This window comes from Leptosomus discolor, chromosome 3 (genome assembly GCF_034619465.1).
Source record: "Leptosomus discolor isolate bLepDis1 chromosome 3, bLepDis1.hap2, whole genome shotgun sequence".
In the NCBI taxonomy this organism is placed as follows: domain Eukaryota; kingdom Metazoa; phylum Chordata; class Aves; order Leptosomiformes; family Leptosomidae; genus Leptosomus; species Leptosomus discolor.
This window is the reverse complement of record NC_141393.1, coordinates 42191008-42209616: the sequence shown is the minus strand read 5'-3', so window position 1 is coordinate 42209616 and position 18609 is coordinate 42191008. Positions and strand designations below refer to the sequence as shown.

Below are 18609 nucleotides of genomic sequence, written 5' to 3'. Positions count from 1 at the left end.
GTTAATAAAATATGCTTTTAATGTGGTCTTCCCTGAACATGTTAGACTTAAACATTTCGAACTTTCTTAAGGCAACTAGCACCATGCTCATTATCATCTTAGCACCTTCTTCTTCATGGCTGCCCATCCTCTGTATCATGCAACAGCTTGCACTCCACTGTTGAATCTGAATTGCAATGAATCGCTGCAGTGAAATTCTTTGGAAAAAAAAGTTTATCTTCAGTCTCTTCTTCATCTGAGATTGCCATTTAGTGGGGTTGAGCAGGAATCCTTTGAAGCCTACTGGCTGATCATAAGTGAGCTTCAGTCTCACAGCAGGTTAAGGGACACAAAAGCATCCTCCCTTGTCTGACATTATTCTTTGTTTTGCCTTTTTTGTGCCACTGCTGTGTGCAAGGCCTGCATAATGAGGTCTTTGTTATTCAGGATGTTGTATTCACCCAGCTGAACTAGACGGTCAAACTCCTTCTCAGTGTATTGAACTGAATATGTTGAATAAGGGGAGCAGCGTCCATAGATATCAACTTTGCCATCTTCCATCTCTGACTCTGAGCGCTTCTGACCTAGGAGGAAGGGGCGACAAAGCACTGCTGAGAAATGGGAGTTACTCTGGTCATAAGCATTCAAACTCTTAACAGAGCAGGGAAAGGATATGTCTCTCTGCAGAGAGAATTCATAATCTAAATTACTCTTTGGGATTTAAAATAAAAAATAAGCCAACAGTGAAATTCAAGGGTTGGAGTATTAAATATACTCCCTTTAATAGGCTGTCTATGATGTCAACCTTTTTTTAAAATGTTTGATTACTTACCTGGTGCTTTGTATTTTTGGAAGGTATCGTTAATTAGTGGGAAAAATAACAGTACTGGTGCTCCTGGAGTCTCAGCACCATCAAAGAGGTAACACTCCTTCAGGTTTTTCCTGTCTTCTTCACTCAGGTCCACCCTGGGAAAAAGGATTCCCTGCTCTGAGCAGTACTTGCAGGTCTGGTCTAGAGCCTGTATCAATGAACAGAACAGTACTAAGACTTGAAGAGGATTTCAGGGCTCAAGAATTCTCGGAGTCCCGTAGCATAGGGGGCATTTTCCAAGCTAGCTGTGAGAAAGTTCTGAAACCCCTATTGGAAAGCACCGCATCATTGGAGAGAATGTTTTTATTTTCCCTGAGTTCTTAGCACGAAACAGTTGTATCATACAAGAAAAACAAATGAGAATACGTACAGCTGGTAAATGAAGTATCACGCTACAGCATTAAGCTAAAAATGCTAGTGGTTAAGACTTTTAGAAGAAGCAATATAGAAAGCACCTAAGTGTTAAGAACTTTCAGATATACAGCTGTTGAAGAAATAGAGACTGCTTAAATTCCTCTCACCTGTGTCTGGGATCCTGCACTGTAATTTAAATGCAGGATGACATCCACCTTTCTCTCTGGTTTTAAAAGTGGCATGATGCTTGTATTGATGAAAAATCCTGTATCTACCAGAGACAGGAATTCCTCTGATTGTGTCAGCTGGTTGGGAAATGTGTCTAACACAGTATCTAAAAAGAAAGATTTTTCTTGCTGTAAGTGCTATAGTGCAAAACTGATTAGCCTGTTTTCCACTCTTACACCGTGACCACAGAGCCCTAACTGATTACCATCTTTGGGGAAGAGAGATTCGCCATATTCCTTCTCTTCTGCCCTCCCAAATCCAGCCACATGCCATTTTGGACCTGCAGTGGCAACATTCATGAAGGGGATTTCTTGTGCCTCCCCACCGAGTGTGTCTTCAAACAGAGAAAGGGAGAACCACCATCTGGACCTGGTGTCTCTGCCTCAGGAGGTGTGTGCCACCAGCAAACCACTGGCATGGGGCTCAACACTGTGCCATGCTACATCCTAGTGTGCCACAACTGATTGATCTAATACTGATTCTGCTCAAACATGGCCTCTAACCTTGGAGAATGGGTTCAATATCAAATCTGGGGTTTCATTTTGTTCTGCTTGTTTATTCTGTCCCCAGGCACACAGGTCTTCTGTTACCTCTCCACCTGCGGAAGTGCTTGTTCTCCAGGTAGTCATTATGCATCTGGAAACCCTTTAGGAAGTTGTGCTCCTGGGCAATGCAGAAGCGGTCGGTGAGAATGCTGCGAAGAGCACTACCGAGGGGGCCAGGAGGGGTGAACAGGCGAGTCCTCAGCTCATGTGGCTTCAGCGGTAGTTGGGGTTCCTCCTCTGCACAAGGAAAGGCTGTTAAATTCTACCTGCCTTGAACAAGGTCATCCCCCAAGATGTCAAGGTAAGTAATAAAAATCAAAGTTTTCTTTATTTAAAAGGCCTAGGGTGGTAAGACTTGATGAGCAGAAGTGACCAAATGAAAAAGAAGATAGAATGCTACTGTTAGCAGCCAAATACTATTTCCTTACACAGTCCAGACTTGGATAAAAAAAAAGACCAAGTATCAAGCAGCAATAAAAATCTGCACCAGATATATGCACACTTGTGGAACAGACCGAATGCAGACTTTGGAAAAGGATAACTGTTTTACTTATTTGTATTACAGTAGCTCCTACTTAATGTAGTCAAAATCTTTGTTCTTTATTAATCATTTACAGAACACTCTTATTATTTCTGAACATCTGCCAACATCAGTGTTGAGCCCTCAGTGAGCACATAGATCACAAGACTGGAGATTTTTGAATTATCCAATTATGCTTTGTGGTATGAGACTTTGAATCAAGTTCCTTCCAGAAAGGCAATGTGGCCTTTGAAGAAACACTTGAAAAAATGCCAGGTATGCTGTGCACATCTCACATAGCAGATGGATGTGGTGGTTTATCTAACATTAACTCTATCTAACAATGAATACATAGTAAGGAAGAAGTATGATGATTTGCCTATATTGTCGATTTTGTCCTGAGTCCACTTGTGCCAGAAATCTTCTGATGAGTGGGATGAATTCCAGACATATAACACATTCCATGAAAATAAACTACTCCACATGCCTGCAAAAGGAAAGAGCTTTCTTTCTGTTTGAACATTCACACATCATAAATCGCAAAACTGTTACGATGAGATGAAATTGTCAAGGTTTATGCTTTTCCTTAGCTTGTTTTAAATGGATGATGTGTAATTTTTATTTGGCTGCTGTTTTTTAAAACTTATTTTGGTATCCAGTTTTTGTCTTATGGTACTTAGGGCTGTATGTATGTTTTAATGAATGGTGAGATTTTTGTGAATTAATATGATTTAAGGAGCTTGGGTTTTCAGAAAAAAAAAAAACAAGTATCACAAGGCTTGTATAAAAAGAAAGGATGAAAGTTTGCAATCTGAGAATTTTGACGTGGAATTATATTGATAAGGGACTAACTACAATGTAATCTTACAGCCTCTGCATTTGTAGGATTCCCTTTTTGAGAATAAGCTTGTTGACACACCGAGGGATCAGTTATGACCATGCATTTTCAAGCTTGAGAAACAATTTCTTTGCTTATCTCTCAGGGCACAAGTTCTGACTTTTTTTTAGTTCAGGTAGTGCAAATGTACGCACATCCAGCATAGACTTAGGCTAAAATGGTACAGTGTCTCACTCACTCTAAGTGAAGTGGCCAGTCAAAGAGAAGTTTGCATCTCAAAACCAGTCACAAGTTACAGCTTGTCTCTTTGTCTGGAAAACACTTATCCATGCTCCACTTCAATCAGTAGCAAAAATGCTTGTGGATATGACCATGTTGTTTCCCTCACAGGCTCGCCCAGGCGATGTGGAAACTGGAACCAGTCATGTCTGGCCAAAGCAGACTCTCTGGAGCTGGGGGCACATGGCATGCTCAAACACACCTCGATGTGGTGGACAATCAGCATGAAGGCTTATGTATACTGTCTATAGGAAGCACACAGATTTCTGACTATCTGTGAGGCAAGAGGCTCTGGAATTCACCCTTCTGGGGTAGCATGAGCAGAGCCATGGATTCCCAGGGACCTTAGTTTTGTTGTTGGACTGGAAGTGATAGTATATTTTTATTCAAAACTAGCTTTAAAAATGAAAATAATGATTTGTCTGTCATTTTAAATTTTCTTTTTTACAGTAAACTGAATCCATTATAGTAAGTATTAATTCAGCAATGAGATATTTATCTTCTCTGGTGAAACTGCTGTGTTGATCATGCACCAGTGCTTTATTAGTGTTAGTTTATATAGCTCACTATTTAAAAAAAAATAAAAAACATTCAGTTGTTTTTAAGACCTTACCTTCTAAGAAGCAAATCCGGGATTCAGGGACCTTCCTCATCAACCGACCCATGAAGAATTCACTGCCAAAGTCCTCAACACGAACAAAAGCTCCATATTTTTGCAATCCCACCTCATAAGGGGTGAACTCCACCCATTCTGTGAAAAGGAAAACAAAGAAGAGAACAATGTTTTACTACAGCCCCTTGGCTGTAGATAAAAATGGTGTTGCTATCATGGGAATGAAAGGAGTTAAAAATTAAAATAATTTCTGTAGTTAATTCTAATATTTCAGAGTAATAACACTGAGTTATATGTATGGTACAAAAAACTTACGAACATGAAAAGTCTTCAGAATATTTTTGAGTCTGTTGCATAGACAGTCAAACATTTACCTGACCACAAGGACATTATCCAAATACATATCATCTGAGGTTCTAGTTTTTAAATGAGAGGGCTTTTTTTAGACTATCTAAAAACAACGTCTCAGGATTTACCAGCTTAAGTATAAAGACAAATGACTCTCAGAAGTCTCATAATTACCTTTGAAATCCAGAGTGCTATAGTTGTTCTTGACATTGATAGCAGTATAGATAGGCAATGGGTTCTGACCACGATCAATGGCCCGTTGCTGATCAGAGAGTCTATAGTTGTCTTTCTGTGATTCCAGAAATACGGTTACACTGAGATGAAAATTATCACAGGAACCTTTTTTCTGCATCTAAGCTTGTAAGACAGAAAAATTTCTGCCTCTTATGTATAACATGTTCTAGGCTTAAATTCTGAAATGTTCCGTATTTTTCAAAATTTCTGTAAGTGTTCTGTTACTGAACAAATTATTTGATGACCCATTAGGATGAACGAAGGAAATGATGAAGAGCAGAAAGCAATCATTTTGGTATAAACCAGTTTAACACATTATGCTGCAAGTTTATGTGAGACCTATCACATATTTCAAAAATCTGTATGTCCATTCGTTAATACCTCTCATGGGCATTAAGATTATGTTATTATGTCTGTAATTTTGCTATTTCTAAATAAAATGCTTGCAGAATATGCCAGAAAAATCTTAAAATACAATATTTTTTCAAGGAGTTTTCTCAGAAAAACATATGCAAAATCTTACAAGCAAGAATGCTGATTTCCACCATGGTTTGGTATCTAAAAGACTGCCACCAAATATTTTGGAAACAACTGTGCATTTGCATACACACAGTCTCATGACAAACTACTCCCCTCAGAACAAGCAGAAAAATATCTTCTCCAGAAGTTAATTTTCAGAAAATTGTAAGCCACTGTAAATGCTGCTTTATGATATACTGTACCCCATCATGCAAAAAAGATTCCAGGACAAGCCCCCAGAGATCTATAAAAGATGTTTTGTGGCCCTCTTTTTTCCGTTGACACAGCTGCTTTTGGTAATACTTCAAATACTCCAAGGAAAGCGAATTTATTTTGCATTTTGTCATATGTTTTCGAGCCTCGCTGATTTGCTTGTTGAGATCCTTTTGTGACCAGTCAGCATCTCTGTACAAGTTTGACATGGTCCTAGGAAGAGGAAATATACATTGAAGACGGAAAAAACCACATCAAGGTTTGAAGTAGGTAATGGCTACATTTTTTTGTTTCTATTTTAAGTTCTTGATTTGAAATTAAGCATAGGTTTCCTGCTTCAGTTCCCTAAGAAACTATCATGTACTCTTTGAAGTCACAGTCATTATCACTGTCAAAATGGCTTGAGCAATTTTCCATAAGCTATTCTCAGAAAAACACTTGTTTTCGTGTCATTGCAAATTATGTGACTTTCCCCCAAGAAAAGACTTTAGTCTCTCAATTTTGGAGGAAGACCAAAGAAATAGGACTGCTGAGAAGGTATTATAGGTAGGCTACTGCATGTCAGCTCCAGCCTGCTTCAGCACATTGGTGTCACCAGGAAGTCTCCGGCCAAAAGCTGACAAGTCCTACTTACCACGTAGTACCAGATAAGCCAGTCAAGTACATGGCACAGTCCAAAATATTGAGTTTCTTGAGCCCCTGCAGACTGCCATACAGTGCGGTCAAAGATCTCATACCTCCTCCCGTAGTCATGATGGCCACCACTGGGGTCTGTGCAAACACATGAACAGAAAGATCTGGCATCAGACAGTGTACTGCAGCTGACCGGGGCTCTCAGCAGAGACCTCCTGCTACAGAAAGCCTGATGCCACCACACATACCCAGACACAGACTTCTTTCCAAATGATTTCTGCTGAAACATAAGCTACCATTTATCTCATAAAGGAGAGCAGGAATAAAAGCAATTACAATTTTTGCTTAGATAACTGACACTTGTCTCCAACGTGTTCAACACAAGTGTTTGGTAAAAAACAGATGAAAATGCATTAATTCAAACAAAAGAGACAATAGGAGAGAAAAAAATCAGTTGTAAAGGCAGGAATTAAAAATAAATCTCACAGGTTGAAGACTGGAGGAAGGATTATCGACAAGGATAAAAATCATAGGGTAAAGACAGTGGAAGGAGACGTTCCTATAAAAGGAATATCTAGCCTGGCTTGCAATGAAGTTGCAGCAGGAGAAGAGTTAAACTCAGGATAGCAACTGCAAGGGACACAAATGGCAGGGTGAGATTAGAGTTATGGGGCGGTACTAGAATGTACATAAGTTTAAAGATGAGGAAAAAACAGAAAAAAAATAACTGGGAAGAAAAAGAGGTCACATTATGCTGTTATGCCCCCACTGCTAAGCACTTATGTTTTGAATGTTTGCCCTACAGACCTCATGGTCCAGCAGATCCTGTTCTAGCTGCAGGACCTTCTTCAGAGCAGGAGCAACATACTTCTGCCTTTTGCGTAGAAAGTCTTGCTCCTGCACGCAGAGGTCAAACCCTAAACGCACATCAAGGTGGTCTGGGCTGGAGCAGAGATCAGGAAAAAAAAATATTCCATTTTATTATTGGTAGACAAGCTCAGAGTTTCCAATACAAGGAAATAAACCAAATCCACAAAGTACCACATTTACAGTAGGAGCCTACACACCCAAGCAGGTATACAATGCTGCATGAAAGAATCATAGAAAAAGGGCCCGCTAAATTTCCAAAGAGTTATCAAAAGAAAACCTATGGAAAGACATTCCTGCAGATAATTTCTGAGACATCTGTTGTCTGGGTTCTCTCATACTTTAGCCTGCACTGAGAGCTGCAGGAAAAACTTCTCACATTTGTCTTGAAGTAGGCAGCAAAGTTTACCTGCTTCATAATCAATAGTATCAGGTGATCAGCTGCACTCTTACACAGTGTTAAAGTTTGAAGACTGTGCTGAGCGTAACACTGACCAGCATATCTGGCTTGTAATATTATTTATTCTGTTTTATGCATCTTTTTCATTATTCATGTCTCAGTATGGATTATCTAAATGTAATGTTAATTTTGCACATATAGTTTGCTTTCAGCTCATGTGAATCCCGCATCACCTGGTCACACAACCTACTGTCCTACTGTGACTGCCTCCTCCCCAGTAAAGAGCCAAGGGTGAGACGAGCTCAGCTAAGGACGAGTTAGCCTCCAAGAGTGGCCAAGTCTCTTACCAGTCTTCTGTCTTCGCATATAAATCAAATCGTTTATCCTGGAAAGCAAGAATGCAAACAGTCTAAGTGTGAAAACCTGCTATATCACTCCTCCCCTGCGGCCCCAGGAAGAATTTTAGTTTGTGCTGTCCTAGCAATGCGGGTACAAATCGGGAGATCTGGAGAATCCATGAGTGTATGTGCATTAACTGCAGTGGTTTATTGTCAAGGATGTTGTTAAGCAATTCCTGATGTTTCCTAGTGAATGTAATGTCTGAAGACAACTGCTGTTTACAGAGGAAAGTAATGATAATGTATCCCTTACCCATCTCTACTAACATTACCTCTCTTAGGCAGCCAGCCAGCCTGCAGCCGCACTACTATTATTCTACACAGCAGCATTTTCTCCTCCCTTTTTATGGTTTATACCCCACAACAGCTGTGATCCTTTCGTTCTACATGGATTTTTTTTAACCATAAAGCTAGAAGTTCTTTGCAAAGCATGTTCAGCATCAGCAAGAGACTGGTGCTACCTCCATTAGTTCAGATGCCCCGCTGGTGCATGAGAAGGGAAAAAGGAGAGCCTCAAAATTTAGCATGAAAATCAGGATGGAATAACAAGATCCTCTGTATTCCCACACCAAATCAAACAGAACAAGGCACAACCTGGCTTTATCACCTAAAGACCTACCACTGTTAGTTTGTGGCATTTTTGTCTGCAGGCTTTTGACATTGGAAAGTACTCTGGTAATCAGCAGCGGGATGCAGACTTCCACACTCAGGTTTCTCAACCTCTCCCACAAAACAGCAGAAACTCACCTCCGCTAAGATCAGATTTTTTCCACTTGGAAGGGAATGAAGTTCCACGTTTGGAGAGCCTGTATCACATACACGGGAGGGCTGAAAAAGTACAAAAATATCCAAGTGTATGTTGTAAAGAATGTTAAACTCTTTCCACAATGCTAATTGATGTTACTATTCACGGTGCATGTTACTTGACATGCCATTATTACGTTTTATAAATTCTGGTTATAACATACGAAGGAGGGAGGTCTTTTCTTCCCTGGCAGTGTAATATCCAGTGTTGGCTGCTTGTATCTGGCGTAGTGGAATCTGGCAGGAGAGGAGGAGCTGAAGACCAACTCAGATCCCAGCTTAATGTCTTGGGTGCCCTCATAAGAGCCTTGCACTTTGAAGGAGAATTCTTTCTCTAAGGAAAGGACACAAAAGCAGACATAGAGTAGTTTTCTCATCAAAATTGGAAACAAAGGTTCTTACAGAGTCTTTCACAAGGCTGTTCTCATGTTTTGGATTTATTGGCATTTTTTTCATTCTTACATTAAGTCAATTGCCTTCATAATGTTAGCATACCATGATTTAAAAATAACTATTGGAGAAATAACCTCACTTGATAAAGATTTCTTCTTTTTCTTCTTCTTCTTCTTCTCAACCACCTGGACTTCCAAGCAACAGATTTTGCGAGACTGTAAAAGACCCGAACAATAAAATACCACATGGCAGGGAATTTTCCAGTCTGAGATTCTGTTTCCTAGTCTAAGCTCCTACAGATGCTGATACAAATGCTATACAGGCAGTGCACTTTTTCCCAAGGAAAACATTTTTTCTCAACCACAGCCTCAGTTTCAGATGCTGGCAGGAACAGGAAGAGTGTCTGAGAAGCTGGACACAGCCAGGACAAAGCTGGGGGTACAGTGCAGATGAACAGTGCTTGCAGAAGGGAGAAGGTAAGGGCAAAGTGAAAAACAACACCCACAGGATCCCGACAGAGATGCAGAGGCCTGATTTAAACAAAAATAATGAGGAAACAAAGCTAATAAATGAGCAAATGGCGTGATTAGAAAGTCACTGTGTAAAAAGCACAGTTATGAACGCCAGAAATGACATGTGCCTGGGAGGGGACAAACTGTGTTTCTTCAGCAATACGGGAATTCAGGAGGAGTGATGTCCAAGGGAAAGTTCACTGCTGCACCGATATCTCAGACCTAAATCACTTCCATGTGTTGCCTTTGCAACACCAGAGGGATGCTAGCTTGGGGGATCTCCCTGCTGTTCCAGCCGCAGCCTCTCCACAGGTACCATCGATGACAATGTGTTGTGAGGCAGATGATGACATGGGGAATTGCAGTGTTTCGGTGCTGGCTTTGCTCAGTCAAAGGGTACGTTGGCCTGATGACTGTGAGTCAAGTGAAACAAGTGTGGCAACAGGACAAGAAAGATGACAAAACATAACACTCACCACTAGTAGTCCATTAGTAATGATGGTTTCAGGAGGGCCTGACCTAGGAAAGAGAAAGAAAAATACATTTTTAACAACTCAGCATAATTGCAGTGTAATTCATGAGCCACACCCTTCTGATTTTCCTCTTGTTTATATTTAGCTGTGTATTGGATTTGAAAGAAAAATCCCAGGGGACTTGTGGTACAAGTTTCCTCACTCTACTCTGTCAAGGCACAATCATCATCCGACTGGCTCCTCCGGTCCTGGAGCTCAGCAAAAAAAAAAAAAGATACTGCAGGGACAAACTGTGTAGTGATTTTACGCTGAGCCCCGAGCTGAGGCTGCAGGTGATTTCACAGAATTTTTTTTTTTTAAATTGCAGTTTGTCAGAGGATGGGCCAGAAAGGGCTCTAGATCAGAAATCCAATGTCTTATTCCATGTTGTGCTTCAAAGGGAGGTGAACCCCCCTCCTGATCTCAAAGACAAGTATGTTAACAAAACAGCAGTTCCAGTATTCTATTCTTAAATAGTATTCGTTACACTAGATAAAGAAAAGCTTTTGGGGTGTTCTGTTTGTCTGCCTGAAGTTCATGGGAAGCCATTCTGGCACACACTAATTTGTCACACAGCTCATAGCACAGATTCCTCAGGAAATTTTGTTCGTAATCGGCATCGTCAAGCAATGATGCACTCCAGAAAATTAGACTAGATTATTTCATGCCTCCGAATTGCTGTTCGGTTTTGCTGCAGATTATGTTGCATTTCATGTTTACTCACATATTATCCAATGCAAACCCCACCTCTAGCTCCTCTTGTCTCTGAAAAATGAAGAAAGGAAAATGGTTTTGGCGCTAGTCTACTGGCAGTTCTCATAAAGTAAATTCTCACTTTCATGATGTAGGTACACATGCACTATTTGTGACGGGCAGAGCATTTAAAACAGAGGCACCCACCACCTCACATCTGTGTGTCTTAAGCTTCGAGATTCTTTATTGATAGGAAGTTTCTGTATGAGTGTGATAGCAGTTTTTAACAAATAAATAGCTGACTTGCCTGCTTCTGCTGGGACACAAGGGACAGACACAGACAGAGGTGCTGTCTCATACTGAATCTGCTCCCAAAGAGAAAGAGGGTCTGCTGAGAGGAGGAGACAAAGCCTTCTGGTGTAAGGAGAGGAAACGCTCACGTGCAAAGCAGCTGTGGAAGAGGATGACCACTTTGGCAACACGTTGAGGGCATTGGGGCAGAGGTAAATCTGACATTAAGGCCTGGTCTGTGGGGTGGTGGAGAAGAGTATAATTCCTAGGAGGAGGAGGAAGAAAGCACAGGAGAGAGGAAAACAAAGGTGGGGCCAGAAGGGATGATGAACAGAGAAGTGAGATCATGTTGTAGGTTACTTTGTTGCTCAAATTACCTATTGCATTAAAGACACCAAAAAGTTATTAATATAGGACAAAAATAATTTGGGAAGGCCTGGAGAGTATGAGCTCTTACTACTGTAGATGTGCAAACGCAGTAATGAAAGGCTTGGATATGGCACCTGTAACCACCCAGACAGTAATGAGCTGGGTTACAACTAGCCGATTGTTTCTATTTCACCAAGGACTAGTGGAAGTCCACACATGCTCCTCAGGTATTTTGCAGAGAAAGAACTGGTGAAATAAGGCATTTAAAGATAATGAACTGCAGAGTGGAGTTTGGGTGTGTGTAGATAAGGTAATTAATCAAATGAATGGTGCATGACAGATGCATGAGAGACTGGGAAGGAACTGGAAAAGGAGAGGGACAGACAGAAGATACCAGCAGGCGGGATGTGCGACTTTCAGAGCCTCCCTGAAAGTCGCACATTCAAAATAGGAATATTTCTTGTTGCCAAGCTGATTGGTATGGCTTACACACCTTATTTAAACACCCATGCCACAGTCCATAATTAGCAACTAGTCTGGTTCGACACTTAGTTCCAATCACAGAGTTATTACTTTCTAATTACTAGGTTAAGTAACAAGTTATAACAAAAAGCATCATGTTCTGATGTGGACACACTCCTTGATCATGATGGGGTCAGGCTTAACAAAGTGACGATTTTGCAAAGACGCCTAAAGAGCCTCTGTGGCCAACACCAAATGCTTCAGTGTGCCTGCAGATCCAGGCATGAACTGGCTTTCCCATGCCAAACTGAAAAACAACTCCCTTTCATGTGGCTGGGCAGTCCATATACAAGAAGGAAAAAAGATTTTTGCAAGTAAAGTTTTAGACAGAAAAGCAGACACATTCTTGCCACTTACTCCATTTCTTATTTTAGACCTCACCTGTGAATCGCACTTGAAGTGCATGAAGACTTGCTTTCCCAGGGAAAGTTTGGCTATATCAAAGTACACCGTGAAGAGGTGGTCGTCTTGAGTAATCACATCCTTATCACAGAGTGCCAGCTCCAGCACATTCTGGGAAGGGAAGGACTTTAGAAACATGTCAGGTGTCACTGAAAGTAGGAGATCCTGGGGACAGCTGTTTTATTCAGCTGTTGTGAGGAGTGGGACGGTGTATAGAAAAAGAGCAGGAAGGGAAGGAGGTGAAGGGAAAATCAACTCCATGTAGGTATCTGCCTTTCCGTATGGAAGGAGGAATGAGAGGAAATCACAGACATCTCAAAGATCATATTCTACCCATGGCTGAGAGAGATACTTGTCTTTCATGGCATGAAAAACCATCATAACAACATGTGTTATTCTTGTATCTTCCCTTGACTCTTGAGAAAATTACTTATGTCCCCTTTGCAAAATGATGAAATCTGTCAGTTTCTCCCTAGGTCATGGTTAACAGGGAAGTCCCAGCTCAGTACCTTGACCTGACTCTGGATCCTGAAGTAGAAGGTTTCATTCCAGACTGGATCTTTGCAATTCTTGATGGTTTTTGTCTGAAATTTGTCAGTTGAAGCGGTTGGCAGCCACAGGCTCACATAGCAATCAGTCTGGCTTACTGTATGTTAAAAAACACAAACACACCTAAAATGAGGATTTGCTCTAGAAGAAAGAATGAATTGAACATGAAGCCTTGCTTTCAAAGAGAGACGCTATGATACATGATGACATATTTGTCCAACATAAACATTACAATTTGGTAATAGGAATGGAGAAAAAAGAAGAGGGATATGGTTCTTCTCTGAATAAATGAGATTAGGGATATAATAAATGCATTAAAAACAAAGGGTTTTCTCCTCCTTCTATGTCATCAAGCAATCAATTTAGCCCAGGATAAAATAATCCAGGACAACCACAGCACCCTATATCTGTAAGGGTTAAGGAAACAAAGTGATAACTTCTATTTTAGCCAGAGAGAACACTTTAAAAAAGCCTAAAACGTCAGAAAAGATGCTTCTTGATTTCTGTATAAGTAGCTATAATCTTCTATTATATTTCAGTTGCAGGCCATCAGAAGTGAACCTACAAAATGTAATCACAACTGTTTTCTTATCTGTGAAAGCTGGTACACGGGGAACCAGGGTATGGTAATTTGGATTATTTAGCCTTGAGAAAGCTTTGAGTACAAGCTAAATTTGAGCTAAGGCTACCCCAGTTTCAGTTTTTGCTCCATTATCAAAACCAATTTGTGTCCATTGTTACCTAAATATACTCCAGAGGAAAACACAGGACATCTTTCCACATTTTTTGCTTTCAACAGACTGCAGAGCTTTCCCTACTTCCCCTTTGGGGAAGCAGAGAAATATGTGCAATAGGTACAGCTGCAACCTTGTAGAGTTACCTCTGAAGAGAACAGGGCTGGTGCAAAGAAGAGTAACGTACTATGTTCATTGCTGGAACCAGCATGCCGGTGAGAGGACTTTTTCCATCTGTGGAATAAATCTAGGAAGCACTTTTTCTTGGAGCAGGACTGGTTAGTACTCCATGAAGGTTAAGGACACCATACAGAGCACTGTGGATACTTACAGACATCTGCCTGGTGGATATTTCTTGCTCTTAAGACTCTTATAGTCAGTAAGTAACACAGAGATGACTCTATCTGTAGGGGAAAAAAAGCAACAAAACATACAGAATACCGGAATGAATGCTAAAGGTAAATAACGTATTTAGAAGACAGAAATGATAAAGAGAGAGAAATACCTAGATCATGAACAACTTAGTTGAATTTTTCTATGTGACTATGAAATGGTCAATACATTCATTTTCCTATTAATATCTAAATCAAGTACTAGACTGAAAGACTTTTCTACTTTTATAGTATGATATACGGATTTGCATTATTATGCTTTTTAACTAAAATCTAGCTGCACAAAGTAGTACGATTCAGACTCAGTTTGGGACAAGATTTACTTGTTACATTTCCAAGGTAGAAAATGAAAATCTGCCTTAGGCTTTTTTGCAATGATAAAATTATCATCATGGGAATCACCTCCCATCCGGTCATTAAACATGTTAAGCCTCCTGGGCTATGAGATATGATTGTCTCATATTCCTGCTACAGTACTCCCCAGAGTTAAATGCTGATCTCTGATCCCAATGCCACTTTTAATTTCAGAGGAAGAGGTCGCTGCTTTGCACTTCTACCACGCTACTCACTTTGCATGAGTTTTTCATTTGCAGAGACGTAACTGCTCCTCTTGAGTTGAGCTCACCTCTGACATTCTTGTGAGTTTTTCTCTAGTTTTGAAACATGTAAAGTCTTCATGTCTGGAGTTTCTTTGCACTGTGTGCATAAGAAGTGCAAACACAGTGTTTTACGTCTGGTAAGAAACTCCTGTTCATTCTCTTTGTCTTCCCTCTTTCTTATTAACCCACATCTCTGACATTAAAAACTCATGCTTGATTTCTTAACCTCTCATATTACTGTTCTGGTCTCTTGTTGGAGGTCAAACATGAGTCCGCAGCCCTTCTCCTTTTACCATAAAATAAACAAATAAATGCCATTAATCTCCATTTCCACCTAACCTTTTATTTCTGTAGTCACAGAAAGGGAGAAAAGACACAATATGTTGGAATATAAATCAGCAGGAAAATTTTGCTCCAAAAGTTCTAAAATGCAAAAGTAATTTAGTGCAACTACAGGGCCATGGACAGGTAGTGACCCCACCTGCTCACTCCACCTGTACTGCAAAATAACTATAAAAAGACCATTGCCAGTCCTGAAGTGGCATTAGCATGACACTGACCTCATAAGTCCCACTGAGAAAGATGTGTGACACAGGTACTGTGGGAAAGTCCTGACTTTTGCTCTAGTTGGCCCGTCTGAACAAAACAATTTGGTATGTACTGTGTTAAAAATGTGCTATGCTTATCATCCATAGAAAGCAAAAAGAGCATCAGTAATCGTTGGTTCAATGGAATATATGTCCATGTGATATCTCTCATAATGTTTAACCTAAGCGTATTAATGCATGCAGTTGGGACTAATGAATATATGTTGTTGAAATTTGGGGCAGTTAGCAAGTAGGCTAATGAAGAAACAGGTAAAATTAGCCTCCAGGTAACCAAAGCACCCTGTTGTGGGAAAGGCACCAATGACATTCATGCTGTGTGCTTCAGCTGCACAGCAGGTGTCTGGGTGTGCAAATCAAGGATGTTAAACCACTGCTAGGAGTCTGAAGAGTAGCTGTGGATAAGACCATCAAAGGCACTTGCATTCATGTCTAAAACCTAGTTCCTAAGGCACAGAAGTGAGGCAGGTACAGGTGGAAAGTGTTCAGTAATTACAGAGCCAGTAGCTGGTGCTGCCAGTGGCTGGCTTTGGAGAAGGCCCATCCCTGGAAGGGCTCACCTCAGTTTCAGAGATCAGGTCCCCTGGAGCCACCCTCATGGTGGTGATCCCAAAGCACCAGGGAGGGAGTTTGATTGAACAGAGTACTCAGGCATGTGGATATGCCCTGTAATAACCAGGGAAACTTGTCTTAGACATCACGGAGGCCTAAGTAACAAATGGCCAAAATCCCATCAGTGGTGTGAGTTTTGCCTAAAATATTTGAGAGGTTTGGTATGTTCTTCTGAACCTGCCATGATCCTTGCATTGTAGACAGTTGCATTTTAGGGCATATTTTTTAATCTTTGGGTTTTCCATTCAACTGATCAACAGAATCGCTCAACACTTGTTGCTCAGCAACTTAAGTCAGCTTGAAACAGAACTAGGGAGAGTTCCTAATTATTACTAAATGACCTCAACTAGAGAGTGCACGGTCAAAAAAATCTTTTTCAGCACATCTAGTCCTCTCATTTCCTAGAGGAAAGATTTCATATAACATGTCTGAAGTCTTCTGGAAAACTATTAGGTTTTTTGTAGAGGCCAGAAGAAGGTTTAACCCAGGAAATCAGGTGTTGAAAATCCACTTCAAGATCATACCATACTCTTTGTGGGAGCAAGTGGCACAGTTGTTACTATCTACACTGGCAGTAAATTTGCCCTTGCGCTTTAGCAAGACATGTAGCAGAAAGCCTATTCAAACCCATTCTTTGAAGATATTAGTCTTGTTAAAACAGGGTTCATTTCCCATGTGCCAAGGATAGAAAACAGCTCTAGGACTTTAATGTGAAGCAAGACTGCATAAGTGAAGTGATCAAAACGATAAGCGGGACAGTGTTTCACGGAGGAAGCTGAATGGGTTAGGGTAGCTAATTAGACTGTTTGGCAGATGCTGAACCCTATCTGTTCTCACACAGGCTCCACCCAGCAGGAAAGTCTCTTTTAAATTTTCTTTTGAAATTCTCCTTTGCAGTACCTTTGTAACAGAAGTCCACTGTTCCCCATCAGGATTCAGCTGCATAATTCCTTCTCCTAGCCGAGCGGTTTGAGTGATCAGCTCCTGCAACAAGAAGGGCCAACATTACCCCTGGAAAAACCATCCTGTCTCTTAAAAGCAATCCTGATCAGGAATTGAGAACTGCAGTGAAGGTGAGTCCATGGTCAGTGCTGGCCGTAGAGCCTTGGCAAGTACGGGTGTTTCCTGCTGTGCTCGGTGCCACTGCCTGCGCTGTGCCTGCCCCAGTAAGCCTGAGCAGAGGCGTAGCAGCCTGGTAAGGTCCACCCTTTGCATGACACAGGAGGAGGGAAGGCAGCTCCTGGCCACAGCTGTTAAAGAAACAGCAAACCTGCTTCCTGTAAACATGCCCTGTCATTAATCTTGCACCTTGAAGCACATCTCCATGCTGTTTAATACTTATTCTAAGGTTGCATATATCACACCTCTAAAACGAAGAAAACCCCTAAATATACAAAATACTCCCTTTGTAAATAAACTCTTACTCCCCCAATAGTTTTCACTTCCTTCCTATGGTTTGCTATCATTTTTAAAATTTTGATAATGAGTTCTTGAAGCACTGACTTTCTTCTTCCTGCACAGTCATTTATAGTCAATGGTAAGTCAAGAAAGTAGTACCATCTTTGTACTATATATGCAGCATAACCAGCTGAGATCCCAGATGCCTTGCTTTGCTCTGCACCCTTCTTACCTGAGACAGAAGGCTGTCTTGCTCCATTGTGGTCACTGTCATATACACGTCGAGTGTTATCTGTGGCAATGCAATTTCACATCTCCCAGCTTCCACAGACACCCATAGCTTAAATGTCTCATATGCAGGTGAGCGACTATTTTATAAACTGACTCAGAGCCCCACCTCTCCCTGATTTCTTAAATGCAGTTATTCCCCTCCCATTTTCTCATTCTAGGAAGCTAAATCCTGTGGTCGAATAAGTAGGAAAAAATACCATTACCACCAGTAGGTGGAAGTACGCTGTTTGAGTCACTTTGCCCGATACGGCCCAATGGCAGGTTTATAAATAATGGTAAGAGAAAGATGCCCTTTTATGTGAACACTGAACTTTCCACTTAGCAGCACCTCAAAGCCTACAGAAGTACATAGTCTGCAATAAGATGCAGCAACAGTACATTAATTTGATTTAAGTTTTCTGTGACAGTAAGAAGATAGGATAAAAGAGCTAATGAAAAAAAAAAAAAAAAAAAGGGGGACAACACTATTGCTCTCAGACTAAACTGGTTCTTGCAAAAAACCTGTGCAATCCCAGGTCCAGGTGTGCAGAGCAGGCATGCTTATATGGTGGTTTATATCTACTCAGCCTTGGTCCAGCAGGGCCTCAAGTCATTGTATTCTTTCCACCTTCTTTCCCATGGCTTCTTATTATTAATTTTGTTTAGATGAAAAGTCCTGAAGTTTCTTTATCTTAGCTCCACCCCATGTGAATACTTCTGCACCACTTTCCAGCTCAGAGTTACTCTGGCTGTAATCTAGCTGCATTTAAGCACCCATGTATGACCCAATGAACCCTTCCAGCTAGAGGCAAATCTCAGCACCAACCGCACATCGCCCTCTGCACTGTCCTCAGCACATCTGCGAAGTCACTGCCGTGGCAGGACACTTGTGCCTGCCATTGAAACTGGTGCAGCTCCCAACTCACTGGAACAGGATTAAAAAGGGCAGCCAAAGACTGTTGTATCTTCAGCAGGTCATAAGAGATCAGAATCTCTGGGGGAAGGGAATCCTTTGGCTTCTCTGCTCTCCCAGTACACTGCCTATGAGCAAAAAGTTACCCATTCCCTGAGCATTCTTGAGCTTACTGGTTAAATGTTGCTACCAGACAGTGC

General features: G+C 41.0%; 1 protein-coding gene across 1 annotated transcript; it reads right to left on the bottom strand.

Moving 5' to 3' along the window:
• Positions 1 to 354: 354 nt before the first annotated feature.
• On the bottom strand, positions 355 to 17485 carry LOC104342813 (cytosolic phospholipase A2 epsilon). The gene is made up of 21 exons (XM_086463516.1): positions 17459 to 17485; positions 16729 to 16812; positions 13952 to 14024; positions 12847 to 12983; positions 12317 to 12448; positions 10785 to 10825; positions 10025 to 10067; positions 9176 to 9251; positions 8808 to 8977; positions 8587 to 8667; positions 7789 to 7826; positions 6982 to 7117; positions 6176 to 6312; positions 5532 to 5754; positions 4750 to 4864; positions 4228 to 4365; positions 2877 to 2984; positions 2023 to 2214; positions 1372 to 1538; positions 812 to 998; positions 355 to 563 (listed from the first exon to the last, which is right to left on the bottom strand). Exons 1-21 carry the CDS (start codon positions 17483 to 17485, stop codon positions 355 to 357), a joined length of 2514 nt encoding a protein of 837 aa, XP_086319642.1.
• Positions 17486 to 18609: the final 1124 nt, after the last annotated feature.